The sequence below is a fragment of the Leiobunum rupestre genome, chromosome 9 (assembly GCF_980474605.1).
Source record: "Leiobunum rupestre chromosome 9, qqLeiRupe1.1.hap1, whole genome shotgun sequence".
Taxonomy (NCBI): Eukaryota; Metazoa; Arthropoda; class Arachnida; order Opiliones; family Sclerosomatidae; genus Leiobunum; species Leiobunum rupestre.
Genome location: NC_143392.1, coordinates 17,381,131 through 17,400,857, shown reverse-complemented (window position 1 = coordinate 17,400,857; position 19,727 = coordinate 17,381,131). Strand labels below are relative to the sequence as shown.

The following is a 19,727-nucleotide window of genomic DNA, read 5'->3' as shown; positions in this document are numbered from 1 at the left end:
TCCACTTTATGCCACTGACATGGACTTTATTCTAAAAATGTGACATTTAGGTAACACTGTCTGGAGTGTAAAATCCCATAGCGGTAATAAGAACGTCCTTTCCCGCCTATTGCTGTTAGAATTACCCAGACTACCCCGGTTTTTGGTCGGACGTCAGCTTTATCTGCCATCATTCTGGCATGATGACGTCCGACCAAAAAGTGCATGATGGGAATTTTACAAAGCCGCGGGTAACGCCCGACTTTTCCACTCCAGAATACTTCTCTCCTCCAAGGTTCCAGCCTCGAGGGTGCGTCAAAATACTAACAAGGAGACTACCCGAGGTGTTACACACCGATTTTGTTCAAACTCGGGGGATTGGTAGACCTTCATGTAACTTGAAAAATCCTAAAGGGATTTTATTAAATGGGCAACAGGTTTGCCATGGCAACGAAAAATGTTTTTTACAACATAAAATTGAAATTTTCCCATTAGATTTTGACCGATTTCCCTGTGAATTATTTTTAAAAAATTGATAAAAAATGTGATCAATTTTATTTTTTTCGTCAATTTTTATCAATTTTTTTATTATTTTGGTATTTTTTTTATTTCAATTTTGTAAAATGTTTCACAGGGACCCTTGGAATCGGTCCAAATCCCATGTTATTTTCAATTTGAAAATTTCCATTTTATGTTGTCAAAAACATTTTTCGTTGCCATGGCAAAACCGTTGCCCATTGAATAAAATCCCTTTAGGATTTTTCAAGTTACGTGAAGGTCTACTAATCCCCCGAGTTTGAACAAGATCGGTGTGTAACACATCGGGTAGTCTCCTTGTTAGTATTCTCCCGAAGAATTCTTTTTTTTTACCAATTAAGTTGGAAGATATCTCGTGCTCAAGTAGTATTCTTACTATTTTGACGATTTGAGAGGCCTCTTGAGTTGATAAAATGTGGTTGAATCTATCAATAGGATTATTTGGCAGAGCGAGTATTTTAGTTGTAGACGTTATGAAGTACTTGAAACAGTTTATGCTAAATGATACTACACTTTGATCTTGGAATACTAATAAATTAAAAAAAAAATATACTGGCAGACGTTATGACATACTTGAAACAGTTTATGCTAAATGATACTACACTTTGATCTTGGAATACTAATAAATTAAAAAAAAAATTATACTGGCAGACGTTATGACATACTTGAAACAGTTTATGCTAAATGATACTACACTTTGATCTTGGAATACTATTAAATTAAAATAAATAAATACTGGCAGACGCTATGAAATACTTGAAACAGTTGATGCTAAATGATAAAACATTTTGATCTTGGAATACTAATAAATTAAAAAAATATATATACTGGCAGACGTTATGAAATACTTGAAACAGCTGATGCTAAATGATACTACAATTTGATCTTGGCATACTATTAAATTTATAAAAAAATATCCGACGTCAACTTTTCTATACCGAAAAAAATATATTACAGCATTTTTCCGTTTTTTCAAAAAAAAAAGTTACATAAATACACCAAACACTATTTGATGTATGCCCAAAATTCGGAGAAACTATTGTTAGTTATCGCTTTACAATTAATATATAATAGTATACAAAATATTTCAAATAATTATCTATTAAAATGGCGAAAACCGCTACGTCTTCGATATATTAAAAAGTAAAAGCAAAAAAAACCCTACGTAAATAAAATGAAAAATTTCCAAGGCCTCGCGTAGGTAAAACTCTCCAGTCAAAAATGATGCATGATTCCTCGGCGTATACTATGGGTTTTATAAGCGTGATTCGGGCCACGAGGATGATCAAAATCATCGAGATGGTACGGGATGATGACGTACCCCTTTCCTCGCGTGAATTGGCAGTGGGTAAGAAGCCCATAGTCGCGGTCGGAGCGCCCAAGTGAGGTTCGTAGCCCCTGTAGTGCACAGTCACCTACCGACTTTGTTTGAGGAGCAAGTTGAAAGTGGGAGGGGATGGAGCAAACGAGGAAATTTCATCGCTGGCCGGAGCTTGGCTCCTTTGCCCCTTGGGCCTTCGCTTAATCTAATATAAAAAGACTCACGCGCGCCTCCACTGAGCGCCTTCATTCAACATAATTAATCTTACAGCGTTTAATGAAATTAAGAGCTTGACTGGTGCGCGGGAGATCCCATGCAAAAAATATTTATGGAGAAAAAATATTTATATACTAGGCTGTGTATGAATTCCTTAAGCTCATGTTTAATTTTTAAAGCCTGTAATTACGTTAGTTAATTTGACGACTTAATCGATGCAAATTTCTAATCTTATTTCAATTATTTTGGGTGCTTGATGAATTAATAGTTTTTATTATTATCGTAAGTGCTAAAAGTTCGATAGGTATCCTAATTGTTGTTACATTAATGTTAATATTCATAGCTAATTGTATAATAATAGGTTGTTGGCCTAAACGATTAGTGGGCGTTGGATTTACTTCATTTTAACAACAAACAATTTACGAAGCTTTTTAATTGTCAGGTATAAATGTAAATAAAAGTATCCCAAAAAGTCAAAATTTTCACCCAAATTAATTTTTCATATTAACAACAACTAATTTTTTCGAACATAATATAAAAATATTAAAAATAGTTACTATAGTTTATTAGCCGGAAATATTAATAAATATTTTCTTGTTTATTAATAATCATAATTTAAATCATTTAATACCACCCAGTTCCTACAGATAAAATGAAATTTAAGTCTACTATTAACCATTAGATTGATTAGATTCATGTCACCTAACATTTTATGAATTACATTTGGTCATGGATCTATTTTCGTTTTTATGTTTCGACATTTGCAATTTGTATAACATGAATTCAGTAACGTTTTCCATGACTCAAATTAGGTGTATATATATATGTATAGTTATACGGAAAAGAGCTTAATTCCATATCAAGGCATAACGAATTTGTATCTCCTATTTCATTTTTTTCTTCTATCTGGCTCTGTTAGAAAAGGAAAGTAGAATCAAGAAATCTTTGCATAATGTATGAACCGCGCCCATTTGGGGGCTTTTGGGGGCTTTGCCACCATAAGTAACGCGCGCGCCGTAACTTATCTCTCTGTTTTAACTAACCAAGAATCAGCTAGTGGCTAATTAAGATTCGTTCGCATTACATTTTCCAGGGCTGATACTGGGTTACGTTTTTAACTAAAAGTTACTTTTTTGAAATCGGTTACTAAAAGTTAATATTTGTCTAATTTGGTTACTAAAAGTTTCTGTTTTGAAATTTGTTAGGTTATCTCTACGAAAAAATATTTGACCATATTTAATTTTAGTACTGCCCATAGAAATCATATTTTAACAATATTCTTTATTCGTTACAAAAATAAAAGTACAAGTTTACGTAAAAGAGTAAAGTAAAGTTCCAAATTAGCAAATACTTAATGTATTGCAATTTTCTTAAGCAATAAACTGTGATTTTTACTTTAAATTTCTATTTTTAAGTTATTACTCAGTTACTTTTAGGTTACTATTTTAGAAGAGGTTAGTTACTGTTTCCACTAAAATTAGTTATGAATTTGAGTATCAGCCCTGCATTTTCACATTTCTTGCGCGGTTGCCAATACCCAGTTTAACTCCAATGACGTTTTCGGGTTCGTGTTTAGCAACACTGTATTTAAATAGGTTAACCGATGTGTACCTTAGTACCTGATAGTTTAAATGATGTAAATATTATCAGTTAAAACAGGGCACTTGGCCCGAAATTGCGCTTAGGCTGTTAAACATTGGACCAGATCCATTAACGTAACTTTTAACAAAATATCATGTTTCGTAATGTATCCGTAACGCATCAATTAGATACGTTAATTAAATTTCATTTATTAAATTATGTCTTCAGAAGGGTGTTTTTTTGTCGTTGGACTGTGGCAACGTTTCGCGAGTCGGATATCCGTGTAAGGAGAGCGCGTCTGAGATTCACTGAAGTTTGGCGATAGTGCGAACAAATCACGCGTATCATTTGACACGAAAGGCGCTTTTTCGCTTTCCAACCAGAGATATTTCCAAGCCGAGACCTCAGTTTTCTTTCATTTTTTTTTATAGTTTTCCTTTTTCCTGAGAACATTTCCTCGGGGGGTTTTCGAAAGCGAAACGTCCGCAGTTCGATTTTCACATCCTGCAAGACGTTTTTGATAAATTATTTCGAATGTGACGCAATCTACTTTGTCCAGGGTTGGCAAAAAATCGGATTTTTTCGGAAAAAATAAAAAAATCCGATTTATACGATAATTATCGAATTTTTTGATAATTATCCGATCATTTGATAATAATCCAATTATTTGGATAATTATCGGATTATTTGGATAAATATCGGATTTTTTTGATAATTATGAATATTTGGAATTTAAGTTGTAAAATTTAACGATGATTCCGATGAATTAAAAACATTGCCTTTTCAAGTTTCAAAAAAATTTCAAATTTTAAAGTTTAACATTTGATAAAATTCATTTTGGATAGTTGTAAACATTACATAAATGCGAGCATAAATGTCATAAATACTTAATACTGCTGTATATTGCTTTCAAAATTATGAAATTTAACAAGTCCACGATCATGTTGATCTATTTTTTCGGTCGTGTGTCCGTGATACTTTTTGAGTAGATAGAGGTGTTTTTCTCGCATTGCGAAATAAATTCGTACTTGGTTTGTACCGTTTTCTGGCATTTTCAATCTCTCAATGACCCAAATATTTTTGCGGTTTCCGCGGTTTTATTTCTCGCGCGTGGCCTTTCCACGCGCAATGCTCTTCTAGTTTTACAGAAAAGTAGTTTCTACCGTTGCCCCCAAGGTTATATCCGACTATACGTAAAAAGTTCGTGCTGTTGTTTTCATTCAAAAACACGTGTTGGAGATTGTCCAATAGAACAAAAATATTAAGTCTGACGCAACATTTTATAGTTCTGTGATTGAGCCGTAATTCTCGATGATATCCATAAATCAATGTCAAAACTAATAAATAAAAGAAAATACCTTTAGGCTTTAGTTTATTAACCAATTAAAAACGTATTAGAAAAATTATTGAATATTATAATTCAGTATATTGTCATGGTTGTTTTCAGCATTAAGGTCGTACTTTTAGAACATTTATTTCCTCCTTTATATTAATATTTTTTGCACCAAACAATATTGTTTCACAAATACTATAGGGTTGCCACACGTCAGAGAATTTAAGAATGGACCTAAAAAGTCAGGGAAATGTCAGGGGATTTTTAGAATTTGTAAAAAGTTAGGGAATTAAATTTTATCTTGGCACTTTTTTAAGGTTATTTTTTAGACCAGATCTATGACAAATTCTATGATTATCATTTACTTCCTTGAAAGTTTGGCTAATTTTTTCAACATTGCAATAACCTTTTTACTGAAATATAAGTTCTTTTAAATTTATTAACTTCTGATAAAAGTCAAATATAAAATAAAAATTTGGCCTTAAAAAGTCAGGGAAAATCTCTTAAAATGGTCAGGGAAAACAGGGAATTTGAATCTCAAAATTTTGTGGCAACCCTGTACTAAGCGCACTCCTCATCCTGTAATACATTTTTTCGTGTATATCCTCCCTTAACGTCTACGCGCCCCTGGATTGAAAGCTTCGCCTTCGCGCAGAAAATAAGCCTGTCTCGTGGAACTAAAAAAAACAACGTTTCGCGCGCCCTCTGGTATATTGTCTTTTAACGCCGTTGAAAGCGAAATAAAACGATTTTTATAGGAAACCGATAGGTTCGTTTCGGCGTGCCGGCGTGTGTATGTGTGTCTTGTCGTATTCAAAGTTGCTTCGATTCAGGGTGATATAGACTGCACCTCGCTTTGGGACCCGCCTTTTCCAATGAAGTTTTTTCGGCAATCTTTTTTCGCCGACCCCGCTGCATTCGTTGCCAGTGTAACAAAGAAATTTCTATATCCCCCCAACGGCTTTTTCCGAGCCACTGTAATATTTAGCGTGACAAATCTATTGTTAGCCATTGATAACCCTTGCCGCTTTTGTTAATCTCGCGTGGTTCGATTTCATATTTGATTAGTCTTCCGCTATCTGGTTCCACTGACCGATATCGATTTCACCTCTGTTTCAATGTACCACACAGAATACCTGGAACTCGAACGTAATCTGCCAAAACGTTTTACGTTACAAAACAACATTTATTTCGAGATTGAATTTACAGTAATCGTGGCGGAAAATTAACTATTAGAATGTTACTCTTAACCACCCTCCTACGCATTTTAACCCGGCCACCTGTTTAAGGCATTATAAGTCGCTAGATGACTTGGGCCTAAGGTGGTGCCTTGGGTATTAGCCTAGCTGATTAGATCTACGTACCCGAGATTCGAATCCTGAGAGCTTTCTGATTGAAGGGTTTTTTAACGTAGCATTTACCCACTTCCGGCACGTGACCTCCGAAAAATCGGCCTCCATCGGTCGCTGCCATAGTCCTATCACGGCCAACTTTGATGACTCTCTTACAGCGGGTCATCAAAGTTGGTCTCTATTTGGTTACCATGGTAACTATGGAGCTAGTTTTTTCGGAGTTCCGGCAGGAAGTGGGTAAACGCTTTAGGCTAAGCGCGAGACCGTTATTTCGAATCGAGAGTTCGACAGGGTTGCCACACGTCTGGAAAAACATAGAAATCAAAAATGGGCCAAAAAAGTCAGGGAATTTTAAGAATTTGTGAAAAGACAGGGAATTCAGTTTAATCTTGACACTTTTTTAAGGTAATTTTACTCTAGATCTATGGCAAATCCTGCTATTATTATTTAGATCCTTTGGTACTGAAATATATGTAGATTAAATTTATTAAATTTGGTAATTGTAAATGTAAAAGTTAAAAACTTTAATTTTGGCCTTAAGAAGTCAGGAAAAATAACTTAAAATGGTCAGGGAATTGGCGTTTTAGCGCGCGACAACACTACGGGTACATGTCTTGGGCACACAGCCTTCTTTGCGTGCTTTTTTGACCATAACATGTAGAGGTATTTTCACGCGCAAAATGAATTTTAAAAGCCGTCAATAGCTCTTTATATAAAATACGAGAGGTCACGTGATAACGTTAGATTCATCGTGCAGTTAAAGTTAGAGAGCGTGAGTATATTTTTGTTTTTTGTTGAGCTCGCGCGAAAACGCACGAGACCCTCTACACGGAAATATTAGGAAGCGCGCGCTCCAAAAAATAACGTTTTTTATACATGTATTCGTATATATTATTTAATAGAAAGAGCAATTTGAATTTGAGAATAATGTGGCAATAGGAAAATTCGCTGAGTCATGTCTTAGACATTTAGTGGAAACTATTCTCTAAACTAGTGTTACACTTTCAGCCAGTTTTTCACGTCAGCCAACTATTGGCGTAAATTACGGTGCAATGCCAGTGCAACACTTTTTCGGGAAAATATACCATGACGCAAATTGGCGATTCAAAAAGTTATTAGCATTTTTAACCCATTACGTGTCTTGTCTATTACCAAACTGCGTAAGATAAACATAGTATTTAGTTTTTATTTACGATCAATTTTACTACTTACGGTATTTTTAACAGGAGTTAAGACTCAAAAAGATTTTAAGTCTTGGCTATATTTAAAATAAAATCGGAAAGATGAACTATTTACGTTAAGGGATTTACTTCACCAGAAATAGTAGCTACTAGTGCTCGGAATTGTTTATTCATTATCCACAAATTTTCCGATTTATTTAAAAAACGTTGGTAAAAAGAATACAATTTTAACTTATTTAATTATGTTTTTTACGCAACCAAGAATTTATTTGAATAAAAGTGGTATTTATTTAAATAATTGTTTGTTTTATTTAAATAATAGGCTTATTCACTTTCGATTATTTAAGCATTTTACAATTTTTATTCAACTATTGGTTATTTAAATAAATATTATATAAATATCGAAGAGCTTATTTTATTCATGGATAAAAATTAATCGAATGCCGAGCACTAGTAGCTACTACTGTAGCTCGCTAATTAAACGCAGTTAATAAAAAAGACATAACTTATTGTAATTAAGGTGAAATAATCAATATCCCTTTTATCATTATTACATTAAATTCGTGTTACCATTAGTAATTAATTTATCGAGAGACATTTCGTCAAACAGTACAAAACATTAACGTTTAAATAGCTTTTTTCAATTTCTATTTGGTGTTTCTGAGCTGTTCATCAAAAGCAACTCTACCCGTACCAGCGTTTCTGGGCCGCTGACTAAAGATATACCGTTAGCGCGTGCAAATATTTATAATAATGCCTTATTGTGTTCCTCTTTCTTAATGGTCAAAAACGCGAAGAAGATCGAGATAAAATCTCGGCACTTTCTTCAACAAAGGCCCGTTTTCCACTTTCTATTTTCTTAGCTTTTGAAGAAACTATTTTCAAGCTAACGATACGTAACACTAGTTTTTTTTAACGATTCCATTTATTTCGTAGCATCTTCATTTAATTTCGAAGATTGGAGCAAATTACATCGAGCAATTCATTAAAACCCGCGCGTTTAATTTGTCTTAATATCGAAACTATTAGTCGGCGGACAAATCACGACGTACGTGTAGAACGTCTGAACGTCATTTCTGACCTTGTATTCGATCGCCATTTCTCGATTCCTGAATTAATTTCTAAACGAAGAATTTATGCTAATAAATGTCATTTCTATCTAGCTTTCCATTTCAACGACTCTCGCTTTGCCAATAATTCTGGTCTTTAATAATTGGATTTTTATGTTAATATTATCGGTGGCTTAGATACCGCTGTACCGTATGTTTACCCACTTTTTTCTCGTTTTAACAACCGTCGTGTTACAGTCGTCATTAGCGAGACCATTCCGTGAACGGTCGCTTTTGCAGCTATTGTACTCAATCCGTCGGTAATTTGAATTTAACTAGATATAATTTTAGAGATGATTTTAATTACGCGTACCGTTATGCCGTTAAACATTTTACACGCTTAACTTAACATGTTTATAATTCTATCTAACATCACGAAATTATAGAGATTAAATAACTGCGGACGTAAATTCGCAAACACAGTGTTTCCATTAAAGAAAAATGGGCTTTTTTCATAGTTTTATTAACTAATAAATGTGTCTAAATGTAAATTAAAATAATGATGATAATTTTACAAAAGATAATCTGAATTTAATTGAAACGTAATTACCGTGTTTAAGTAAAATAACATGTAATTATCATAAATTAATTTTAATCGCGGGCTTTAAGTTATTCTAATTTAATTGAACAAAAATTACTGTTGGAGTAAAATTACCTCTAATTAAAATAAACTAATTTGAATCTCGACTTAACACGAGGTAATCCGAATTTATTGGAAGTAAAATTACTAATTCATTGTTAATGTTAATTCGCGTAAAGTAATTTTACTAGTTTTCATTAGTGGGGTGGCGGAGTGGTTAGCACTTTCGCCTCGTAGCAAGAAGAGCCGGGTTCGATCCCAACTCGGAAAACTCCTTCCGCGTTGAGTTTGCAAGTTCTCTCCCCACTGGTTAAAGGTGTTTTCCCCCGAGTTCTTCGGTTTCCCCTTCCATAAAAACTTGTTGAGGTTAACGGTAATAGTTAGTGAAGGGGGCTGTTGGCTCGCGTGGCACGCAGGGCTTGCCACCACCCTCCTACGCATTGAAACCCGACCACCTGAATTAATGGCTCTAAAAGTCGCTTGATGACTTAGGCTTATGGTGGTGCTGATTATTTATTATTATTAATTTGTAAATGTTTAGTTATTTATTAATCACATTTTTCTATCCTTATTTGTTTCGCCAAATTTATTAATCTTAAAAGTCGAATTGGGTATTAGCCTAGCTGAATAATATTAATATTATGATAGATTCTTATAGAATGTTAATAAAATCGAATCATTTATTGGAACAGCTATTATTTACAAATGTTGTATATATATTGGTACTTGTAAAATTTGAACGTTTATCAGATGCGAATGTTTTTTATTGATTTGGAAAGGCTCGTTTAAACGGTCGGTATATCTATAACTGGCTCTCCGCGTTGGTCTTTAGTTTTATTTGAGTTTAAAATCATGATTGATACACAGAGGGAATTCTCTCTTTATTTAACAGATCCATCGAGAGATCGCGCCTGTCTTTTCGCGGGGAAATCTCGACTCCTTATCAATCTAAATTCGGGTTAATTCAGCACTTAACTAATCTAACTTCTTTGTTTTTATCGCTATTAAATTATTAGGGGGATTTCTTTAACTGTCGCGGTTCCTCGACCCCTGCGGCACCCCACTCTCCGTTTTTAACTGACGAATATTGGGCTCAATTGGTCTCGCTTGTGTATTTTAGCGACAATAGCGACTCGACGTACATGGTCATTGTACCCGTATTAAAACAGCCGATGTAAGTGCCCATATTGCGATAAAACGGATAATAGCTTCGTATTTCGATTCCGTTCGGTTTTTATCAAGCTTTAGATAATCCTACGATGATCAAAATTTTAACAGCTGACAAAAACAATTCGAACTCTGGCTTTATTTCGGTTTAACCATTTATTTTCTATAATTTCTGTCGCCGTGCGTTGACATGTCGAACCGCGAATTTTATTGTTTTTAAACTCACGCGTCGCCTCGATCACGAATCTGTGATTAGTTGTACGATGACACGATATTGACGATAACTTTGTGCTGATGCTTTTTAAAGTTCGTCGATTTCATTGTAAATTTCATGACGCCCGTTTGTCGTTAAAGCGATAATGTTAAAGCGGATAATACTAAGCTAATGTTTGAAGATTGGGGACTTTAAATGACAGTTAATGACCAACATTTATTGAGGAGAATACTAAGCTAATGTCTGAAGATTAGGGACTTTAAATGACATTTAAAGACCAACATTTATAGCAGATAATACTAAGCTAATGTCTGAAGATTGGAGATTTTAAATGACAGTAAAAGACCAACATTTATAGAGGAGAATACTAAGCTAATGTCTGAAGATTGGGGACTTTAAATGACAGTAAAAGACCAACATTTATAGAGGAGAATACTAAGCTAATGTCTGAAGATAAGGGACTTTAAATGACATTTAAAAACCAACATTTATAGCGGATAATACTAAGCTAAGGTCTGAAGATTGAAAACATTTAATGATAGCAAAATAAAGAATATTTAGTTAAGAAAACTAAGCTAATGTCTGAAGATTGAGAAAGTTAAATGACAGTTTAACATTTGGGGATAAAATTAAGCAAATATATGAAATTTGATAACATACATGCATACATATTTATTTTCCTTTTGATTTACAAGGTCTTTAAACATTAAATACCCCTTCGTCGTGCCACAACCAAAACCTTCAAACTAAATTAAATCTACATTCTTTTTAACCTGAGACCTCCAAAACGCCCTAGAATTCGATACGTTACTGAAATGTCCTGCAAATTCGCGTACACAGGCAATAAGGCTAAATGACAACAAAGAAACCAACTCAGCTTTGCTTTCCTAACGTCCTAAATATGTTTTAACTTAGTGATACCATGATTATTATTTAAATTAAACATTATTTAAATAACTGATTGATTTATGTAACTTATTTTACTAACTACAGTCTAACTTTAATTAATTTGAATTACTCTTGATATGTTTTTATTTAAACTTTAAATTTAGTGCACTTTAAACATAATTCTATCAATATTTATTTCATATCTTTGTATACGTATTTATAGTATTAACAACTGCGCTAAGTGCTATCGGGCGTACGTGTCTATATCGACTTTAGTCAATGTCAGCATACAGTCGATGTAATTCGTGTAATATACCTTAAATATCGTCAATCTAACCGTTCAAACATGATATAAAGTTGCTCAATTATCGTCATCGGCGGACGTGATTTGAAAATGTTTTTGGTACGTTTTTACACGTGAAAAAATCGTCGTTTTTCAGCAAATCATTCCGTATGAAAAAGGTCCAAAGGTGCTCCATTTTCGCGCAAAAGCGGTACGTGAATTTTCGAATTTCTGCCGATTCGCAGCTTGCGTTCTAAAACTGCCGAGTTGGCTTTTATTCCAGAAGTGCGCGTTTCTAGCCCGTACATCTTTCCGTAAAATTACGCCCCCAGATTTCGGTATTACACGCTACGTGTTGTATCTCGTGAATCCAACATCTACACTGACAATGTGTACCTACAAAATCCGTGGATGAAACAAAACCCGCGGCTTACGGTGATATTTTGATATTATCTCATTTTCGACGATAATTTTGAATTGCATTATTTAAGAGTGATTTAGGCCTTCATTATATCACTTCTTAAAGACCGTATTTATGTTGTTGTATATTTAAAATTTTAACTTAACTTAAGTGGATAATTGGTTAAACATAATCACCGTAATTTTAACAGTTATAAGACTAGCCATGATATTCCAAACATATTCCTACGCCTTGCTTACAAACATAATCACCGTAATTTTAACAGTTATAAGACTAGCCATGATATTCCAAACATATTCCTACGCCTTGCTTACAAACATAATCACCGTAATTTTAACAGTTATAAGACTAGCCATGATATTCCAAACATATTCCTACGCCTTGCTTACAAACATAATCACCGTAATTTTAACAGTTATAAGAGTAGCCATGATATTCCAAACATATTCCTACGCCTTGCTTACAATACTTTTCATTAGTATTGAATTAATAGTGTACTGAATTTAAAATTCAAGTTTTCCAACATGGTCACATATTCCTACATCTATTTTACTTACAAGGAGAGTACCCGAGGTGTTTATCGCCGATTTTGTTCAAAGTCGGTCGTATTGTAGACCTATATGAGACATGAAATTTCCCAAAAGGAGATGTTGCACTACCCATTCAATTTGCCCTGGCAACCGAAAATGTTTTTGACCACTCAAAACAAAAATTAGATTTTTTCCTTATTTTACCCCACTTATAATTTTACCCCAAAAATGTTCCAATTTACCCAAACTTGATGAAATTTACTTAAATGTGGTCCAAATTTAAATTTTTGTAGGATTTTTTGTTAATAAACATCTCGGGTACTCTCCTTGTAAGTGGTATTTACCACCTGGTAATTTAATATAACAAACCCACAGTATTTTCCGATAGTATTTTCCATCTGGTATGATTGCAAGTCTTAAAGATAAATATATTATAAATTTATAATTTCAATAACGGCTCTCAAGAGTAATCAGCTGTTACATATTTATATTAATTTTATTGTCTCTATCATCGATTCAAAATCACTAAATTAAAATTTATAACACCCTAGTCTACGAGAGCCTAGGACCGCTTGAAACCATTGATTTTCGTTCGATATAGACAACCTAGTTATCATAGAAACGGGAAAAGACGGTAGTGGTTTTAAATAAATACATTTTTATCCTACAATAATGGTACGTTAAATTTATCTCACTATATTATAGGAGTTTATTGTACAGAAAATACAAAGTGATAATATTTGTCAATTTGTCAATTTGAATTAATATTTTATTGAATTAAATTTAAAATACCACTTGTATCCGTAGGCAGAACCTAGATTAATATTTAGTTGAAATAAATTGAAAATACCGTAGTGGTTTTAAATAAAACTATTCGCTTTGTACAATTGCGGTATACTTTCAGGGTTCGTACAGAACCTGGAAAACCTGGATAAGTCAGGGATTTGTAAAATGGAGGAAAAATGTCAGGGATTTAACTAATTTCGTAGAAAGTCAGGGATAAGTCAGGGATTTTAGTTAGTCAACCAAACCACACATTAACAAATAATTTTTGACCTAAAATAATAAAAACAATTTCCAAAAATATAACCAAAAAGGTCAGGGATAACCTGCAAAAGTCAGGGATTTTAGATTAGAAATTTTCGTACGAACCCTGACTTTGGAAAGCACTGATTGAACGATAAAAAGTAAAATAACAATCTAACGAGTATTTCGTTTGGCTTTTGTAGGTGAAGATTTGGTTTCAAAATCGTCGATCTAAATACAAGAAGATGCTGAAAGCTCAACAACAAGCGCCTCCGCAGTCGTCGGGCGGGCCTCCGAACTCTCAAGCGGGCAGCCTGCAACAGCCGAACCCGTCGACAACGCCGCAGACGCCGTCGGAGGGCCACTCGGAGACGCACTCGCCGCCGTCGGTGCAAGGGGGCATGATGCCCCAGTCGGGCACCCCGGTGAACAGCATGTCCAGCGCCGTGACCCCGCCCACCCTGAGCCCCCCCATCAGCTCTTGGGACATGAACCCGGCCAAAGCGGCGATGAACATGCATACGAACGGGTACATGCCTCAGTATTCGTGGTATCACCAAGCGGACCCCTCGATTACGCATCAAATCCTAACATAACTGGAACTGTCCCCCGCCCCCCGTGCAATTAGTCGTTTTTACTAGCCCAACTCGTTTATAAAGATATATCTCGTACTATAGAAGATGGACAGACGCGGACCCCGTGCTCCGGAAGAATCGATGCCGTCTCGAGAGAGACTCGCCACGAAATGAAAACCAAAATGTGTCCAAGAACGACCACGTTTTCTGATTATTATTTGTAACGAATGATCGTTTTCGGGAAAGGAAATCCGCTTCCATTTCGTCGAGACGAGGTTTCGGCTGGAACAGTCCTTCAAATACCAATCAAAATATACCACCATCTGTCCCTCCACTGTTTTGTGAGACGTCGCAGTATTAAATTATACGTATATAACGAAATATCTTCGAGTTCCAACACCATCTTCCGTTAGGCCTAAATAAATATTCCGCTTTTTCCATTATTCTCTTATTCCCGGTGCTCCGAAACGCGGTAGTTATCATCGGGAATAAGTTTATTTTGGAATAAAACATTCTTCGATCTTCAAATACTCTTTCCCGGCTGTTAAATTAATTTCGATTAACTTTAATTACGCGATTCGTCCCTCAATTATTTAATTTTTGAATATTTTATTTAGTCTTTCGGTTCGCTTGTTCCTGAAGTGCGTGGCGAACCACTCCAAAATAAAAATTGTCATGATTTTCGTTTCGGTTGACGTTTAAAGCGAATGCCCGAGTATTTTATTCTCATTCAATTCCAAAGACAACAAACAACAAACAACAACAAATATCACTAATAAATCCATCCCAACTTATACGATTCCGTTTTATAATTACCACCCTTTGTATTATTAAGCTCTCTTATGTAGTATAAAATAACTGTACAAAAAACGATCCTTTTTTCTAATACCTTTCATAAATTAATTAATGTTATTCCCGATACAAGAATTTTTAGTGATTTGGATTAGCGGACAATTTCCGTCTGCATTAAACATGTGACTAAACGTAGCAATGGTTCCCAGTTTTCATTGGTCAAAAATCTTTACTTAAATTGACCGATTTAAAAAGTACGTTTTTGCTCGTGACAGTACCGTTAAGTATAGCAGGCTTATTTACCTGCTTTTATACCTTAACATGGCGGCATATTTTCACGCGCAAAATTGATTTTAAGATCCATCAATTAACAAAAATATTTTGCGATAAATTAGGCTTAGTAATCGATTTACGAATTTCTCACAACTAAAAGTATTTTTGGAAGCAAAAATATGTCCTTAGTATTATTGTAACTAAATCTTAACTTAACGTAATCTAAATTAACCAATAAATTAATAAATTAGGCTTAACGACCATTTGCGAATTTCATTTTAAAAGAAACAGTAGAGAGGTTAAGCCAGTGCCAGAAAATGGCTCGAAAACGTGTAGCGAAAACTGGACGAAGGTACGTCTACAATCCTACAAGTTCCTCCAACACGTATTCGGGTGCTGGCTTAACTTGTCTAGTATGACATAATCCTCAGCCAATGAAACGAGTAACCGTTGCTATAAGTTAAGATTTTACAACATCATCTGCAGACAATGCAAACTCTTAACCGGAAATTGTCCCTATTTTTTAAAAAACGCTAAGCCTTGCCGAGTGTATAAAACGGATTGATTATTTTTTAAATCTCACTTTTAATTCTTCACGAATAGGCTCGAACGAGAATTTTGTATATTTCATAATTGTCGCCCCCTTCTGTCCCCCCCGCTCACTTGACTATATTTTTTACGAATTTTGTTTTTTCCGTAAAAAACACGATTTTGACGTTAAAGACGACAAATATATCGAAAGAGCTAGTAGAGAACGTTTGTACAAAGTTTAAATAAATGAAAAAAAACCCAAATAAAAAAATAGGTCGAAGCTTTTTCTCTTTTTTAATTTATAAGAAAAGTTTATGAACGATATGCTCATTGTACCTCTCGCGTTAAAAAAACCAACAAAGAAATTATATTTTCGGCCCCCTTCCTCCCCCCTCTGTATTTTTGTGATGGTTGTTTTCGTTGCGTATTTTGTGAAATATATAATGAAAACGACTGAAAAGCTGAAAATATTGAGCTTAGTTGCCGTAAAAATCAGTCGTCGGATGGCGCCAGGCCCGCTACGGGTATTTCGATACGGCCGAATCTCCGACTTTTTCGTTGAAGACTTATGCGATCCTCGCCCCATCTGTCGCTATTTTACGGCAATTCCGGAGCTAATATTAAAGAAAATACAAAGAGAAAACGCGCGAGTGCGAATAACAATGTAAGAATGTCTCTTAAACGCTTTTGTTTATTGTTGTAAATAGCCCATCATCGAGATAAAAAATGAAAAAATAAAAAATATTAAATAAATCGAATTTACAAAGTTTCTTTATTGTTTTTAGATTCACATTTTAACCCTAATTTCGTACAACAAACAGGGTTGCCACACGTCAGGAAAATCAGGGAATTTAAAAATGGGCCTAAAAAGTCAGGGAATTTTAAGAATTGTTAAAAATTCAGGGAAAAGTCAGGGAATTCAATTTTATCTTGGCACTTTTTGAAGGTAATTTAACTCTAAATGTATGACAAATTCCACGATTATCATTTATTTCCTTGAATGTTTGGCTAATTTTTTCAACATTGCAATAACCTTTTTACTGAAATATAAGTCCATCTAAATTTATTAACTTCTGATAAAAGAAAATTTTTTGCCTTAATAAGTCAGGGAAAATCTGTTTAAATGGTCAGGGAAAACAGGGAATTTGAATCTGAAAATTTTGTGGCAACCCTGAACAAAGACCGTTTTGGAAGTACGCGTTTAAACTATAATGGGGAGTGGTCATTGAGGCAAATTCCCTGGCAATTCGCCATCTAGCGGTACACTTCAAACGTACGAATTTTCTTTCTTCTCGTGGAACGGATATTATTCCGTCATCCGAAGAATAAAATATATATATATATTTGGCAACTTTTCTATTCCAAGGCTACTGTCTCAAACCGCTTGGAACTTGCGCTCTAGGCGAAGACATTTTATTTTAGCCGACCTTTTTTTTATTATTTCTTTCTTAAGCTTTCATTAGGCCTAAGACGTTAGTTTATACGACGTAAAACAATTTTCTTAGAACGTATTCTTTATTTCCCAAGACGGGAAAAACTGGCCCTCTCTCTCTCTATAATTCTTAATGTTCTTTTGTTCCGAGAATAAATAGAATTTTTGATGTATTTTGATAGACTTTAGATGATGGTTCATCTTTTAAAACGTAACTCCTTCGCGACAGAATGTCTTCCTTGACGAAATAGTATCAGTTTCACTTCAATTCTGGGTACCGTCGTGGCGTTGTAATGGTAGAGTCGCACGCCCTTAAAAGGGTGGGATTCTTTGAAGGTGCCCTTCACCCTTACACAAAGAGGTACTTGGAATGCCATCGACATTTATTGAGAAAAATTGAAATCAACCTTTTTCGGCGATAATGTCAAATAGGGGGTTTGTTGTTTGTAGCGATTAACTATTTCCCATGATGTGTCAGCATTCGGTTTCGATTTACTCTGGTCAGATTTAGACCATTAACGCTTCAACCTTTTTCGGCGATAATGTAAAATAGGCTGTTTGTTGTTTGTAGTGATTAACTATTGCCCATGATGTGTCAGCATTCGGTTTCGATTTACTCTGGTCAGATTTAGACCATTAACGCTTCAACCTTTTTCGGCGATAATGTAAAATAGGCTGTTTGTTGTTTGTAGTGATTAACTATTGCCCATGATGTGTCAGCACTCGGTTTCGATTTACTCTGGCCAGATTTAGACCCATAAGAACACACTGAGTCTTATTTTTATCGCAAAACAGGAATTTTATATCTAAAGTTTTCAGTTAACGTTTAGTGGCCGAAGATAGAAGCTTACTTAGCTAAAACATTTTCGTCTGCTAAGAAGACGCTTAGTGTTTTACAATAGGATATCCACCTTTTAGCAAACGAAACTAAAACAGTTTGCGTTAGGGTGTCTCTATGTAAATTAAATAGGTTAAATTCGTTCATAATGGGAAGGTTAGATTTAAGCCTTGGCTCCACTTTTACACGTGAAAACACGTAGCAAGGAGGTCTGAGGGCGATTTTGGGTGTCGACTGCGGGGTCCATAAATCGATGAGTTTTCCCCATTTCCGAGTTCGTCAGGGAGGAGTGGTAAAAAGTTTTTTCGCGTTCCTAGTGTGTGTGAGAGTAGGCCTAGGCCTAAGTTTGCATATTCTTCGGGGCTACTGGGCGTAGTTGTTACGTTCCCAACTGGCATATGGCAACGTGTGGAACTCTCTCCTCTCTTCCAGCCATCGACGGGCCATTGATTGCCGATGGTGCGAAGGTGCAGCGGCTCTCACGAGAATGACCGCTCTCCCAGAGCTCCTTTTTTAGCCGATAAGAACGGCGAGCATTATGCCTCGCCTCCGATCCCAGCCACTTTGTACATGTACTATAGACGTTTTCTTCTAAGCAGTTTTGCCTCCAAGATTCGTTCGCTCTGTTTTCCATGCGTGCGTGGAGCCAAAACGTTCTTTCAATAGACTGATATTTGATGCTTTAAGGATACAACCCGAGCTAAACCGAAAATATTTTTCTCGTATAGTCATACTTTTATATGGAAAACCTTTTTTTTTTCACCCCAAAATATGCCTATCTATTGTCAAAGAAATTTGAGATTTTCAGTTTAACCTTTTATAAAAATTATTTTCTTAACGTAGACGGCTTTATGGAATTCCTCACTATGTCGTATCCGAACGCCAGTAGGTATATTTATATTATATTGGATAAACGATTTCTATGATATCCGGACACAGCCTAAACGTAATGGGGAAATTTTAATCCCGGCGGTGGCAGCCATGTATTTTTTTCGGTTTCGCCTGTTTATCCGATCATTTGCGTGTCCCGTTTTTGGGAAATATTTTACTTAACTATCTTCGCTAAAGGAAGTATTTCGATCGGTAGATTTCTTCACTGAGTTCTTCATTTCATGGTAACGCTGGAGCCAGTGGATCTGTAACTACGGTGGTGGGTTCTTTGTATCCAGAAAATAACCAATTTACGGTAGGTGGCGTTCGGAACATGTATCAAATTTATTATCGTGATGAGGTACATCCTTAAAGAAGTATAGTCTACATCGAAAAATTGTCTGCTAAAACGCGCTACAACTAATTTTTAACGTAACTAACGCCAATTACCCCTAAACGTACCATCTCTGCAAGATGATTGAAGGCAGTTTAGTTCAAGCTTTTCTAGAAATATTTGCAAAATAAACCATAAATTCGTGACAAGTGTGCTTCTTCCGCGGTGTGGTAGAACTGACGATGCACCTTTTAAATTGTAAACTGCCTTTTAAACTGTATAGAGCAACGTTATATTTATTTCTAAACCCAACGGTTAAATATATTATTATCCTCCATAATTTACAATCGATAAACTGTCCTCA

General features: G+C 35.1%; 1 protein-coding gene across 1 annotated transcript in view; it reads left to right on the top strand.

The window, feature by feature from the left end:
* The window catches only part of LOC149926734 (homeobox protein Dlx6a-like), a 31,020-nt gene extending 14,424 nt beyond the window's left edge, over positions 1-16,596 (top strand). The window contains exon 3 of the mRNA XM_090158169.1: positions 13,922-16,596. Coding sequence (XP_090014295.1) covers positions 13,922-14,314 — 393 coding nt within the window. The 3' untranslated portion in view covers positions 14,315-16,596. The remainder of the gene's footprint in view (positions 1-13,921) is intronic.
* The last annotated feature ends 3,131 nt before the right edge of the window (positions 16,597-19,727 follow it).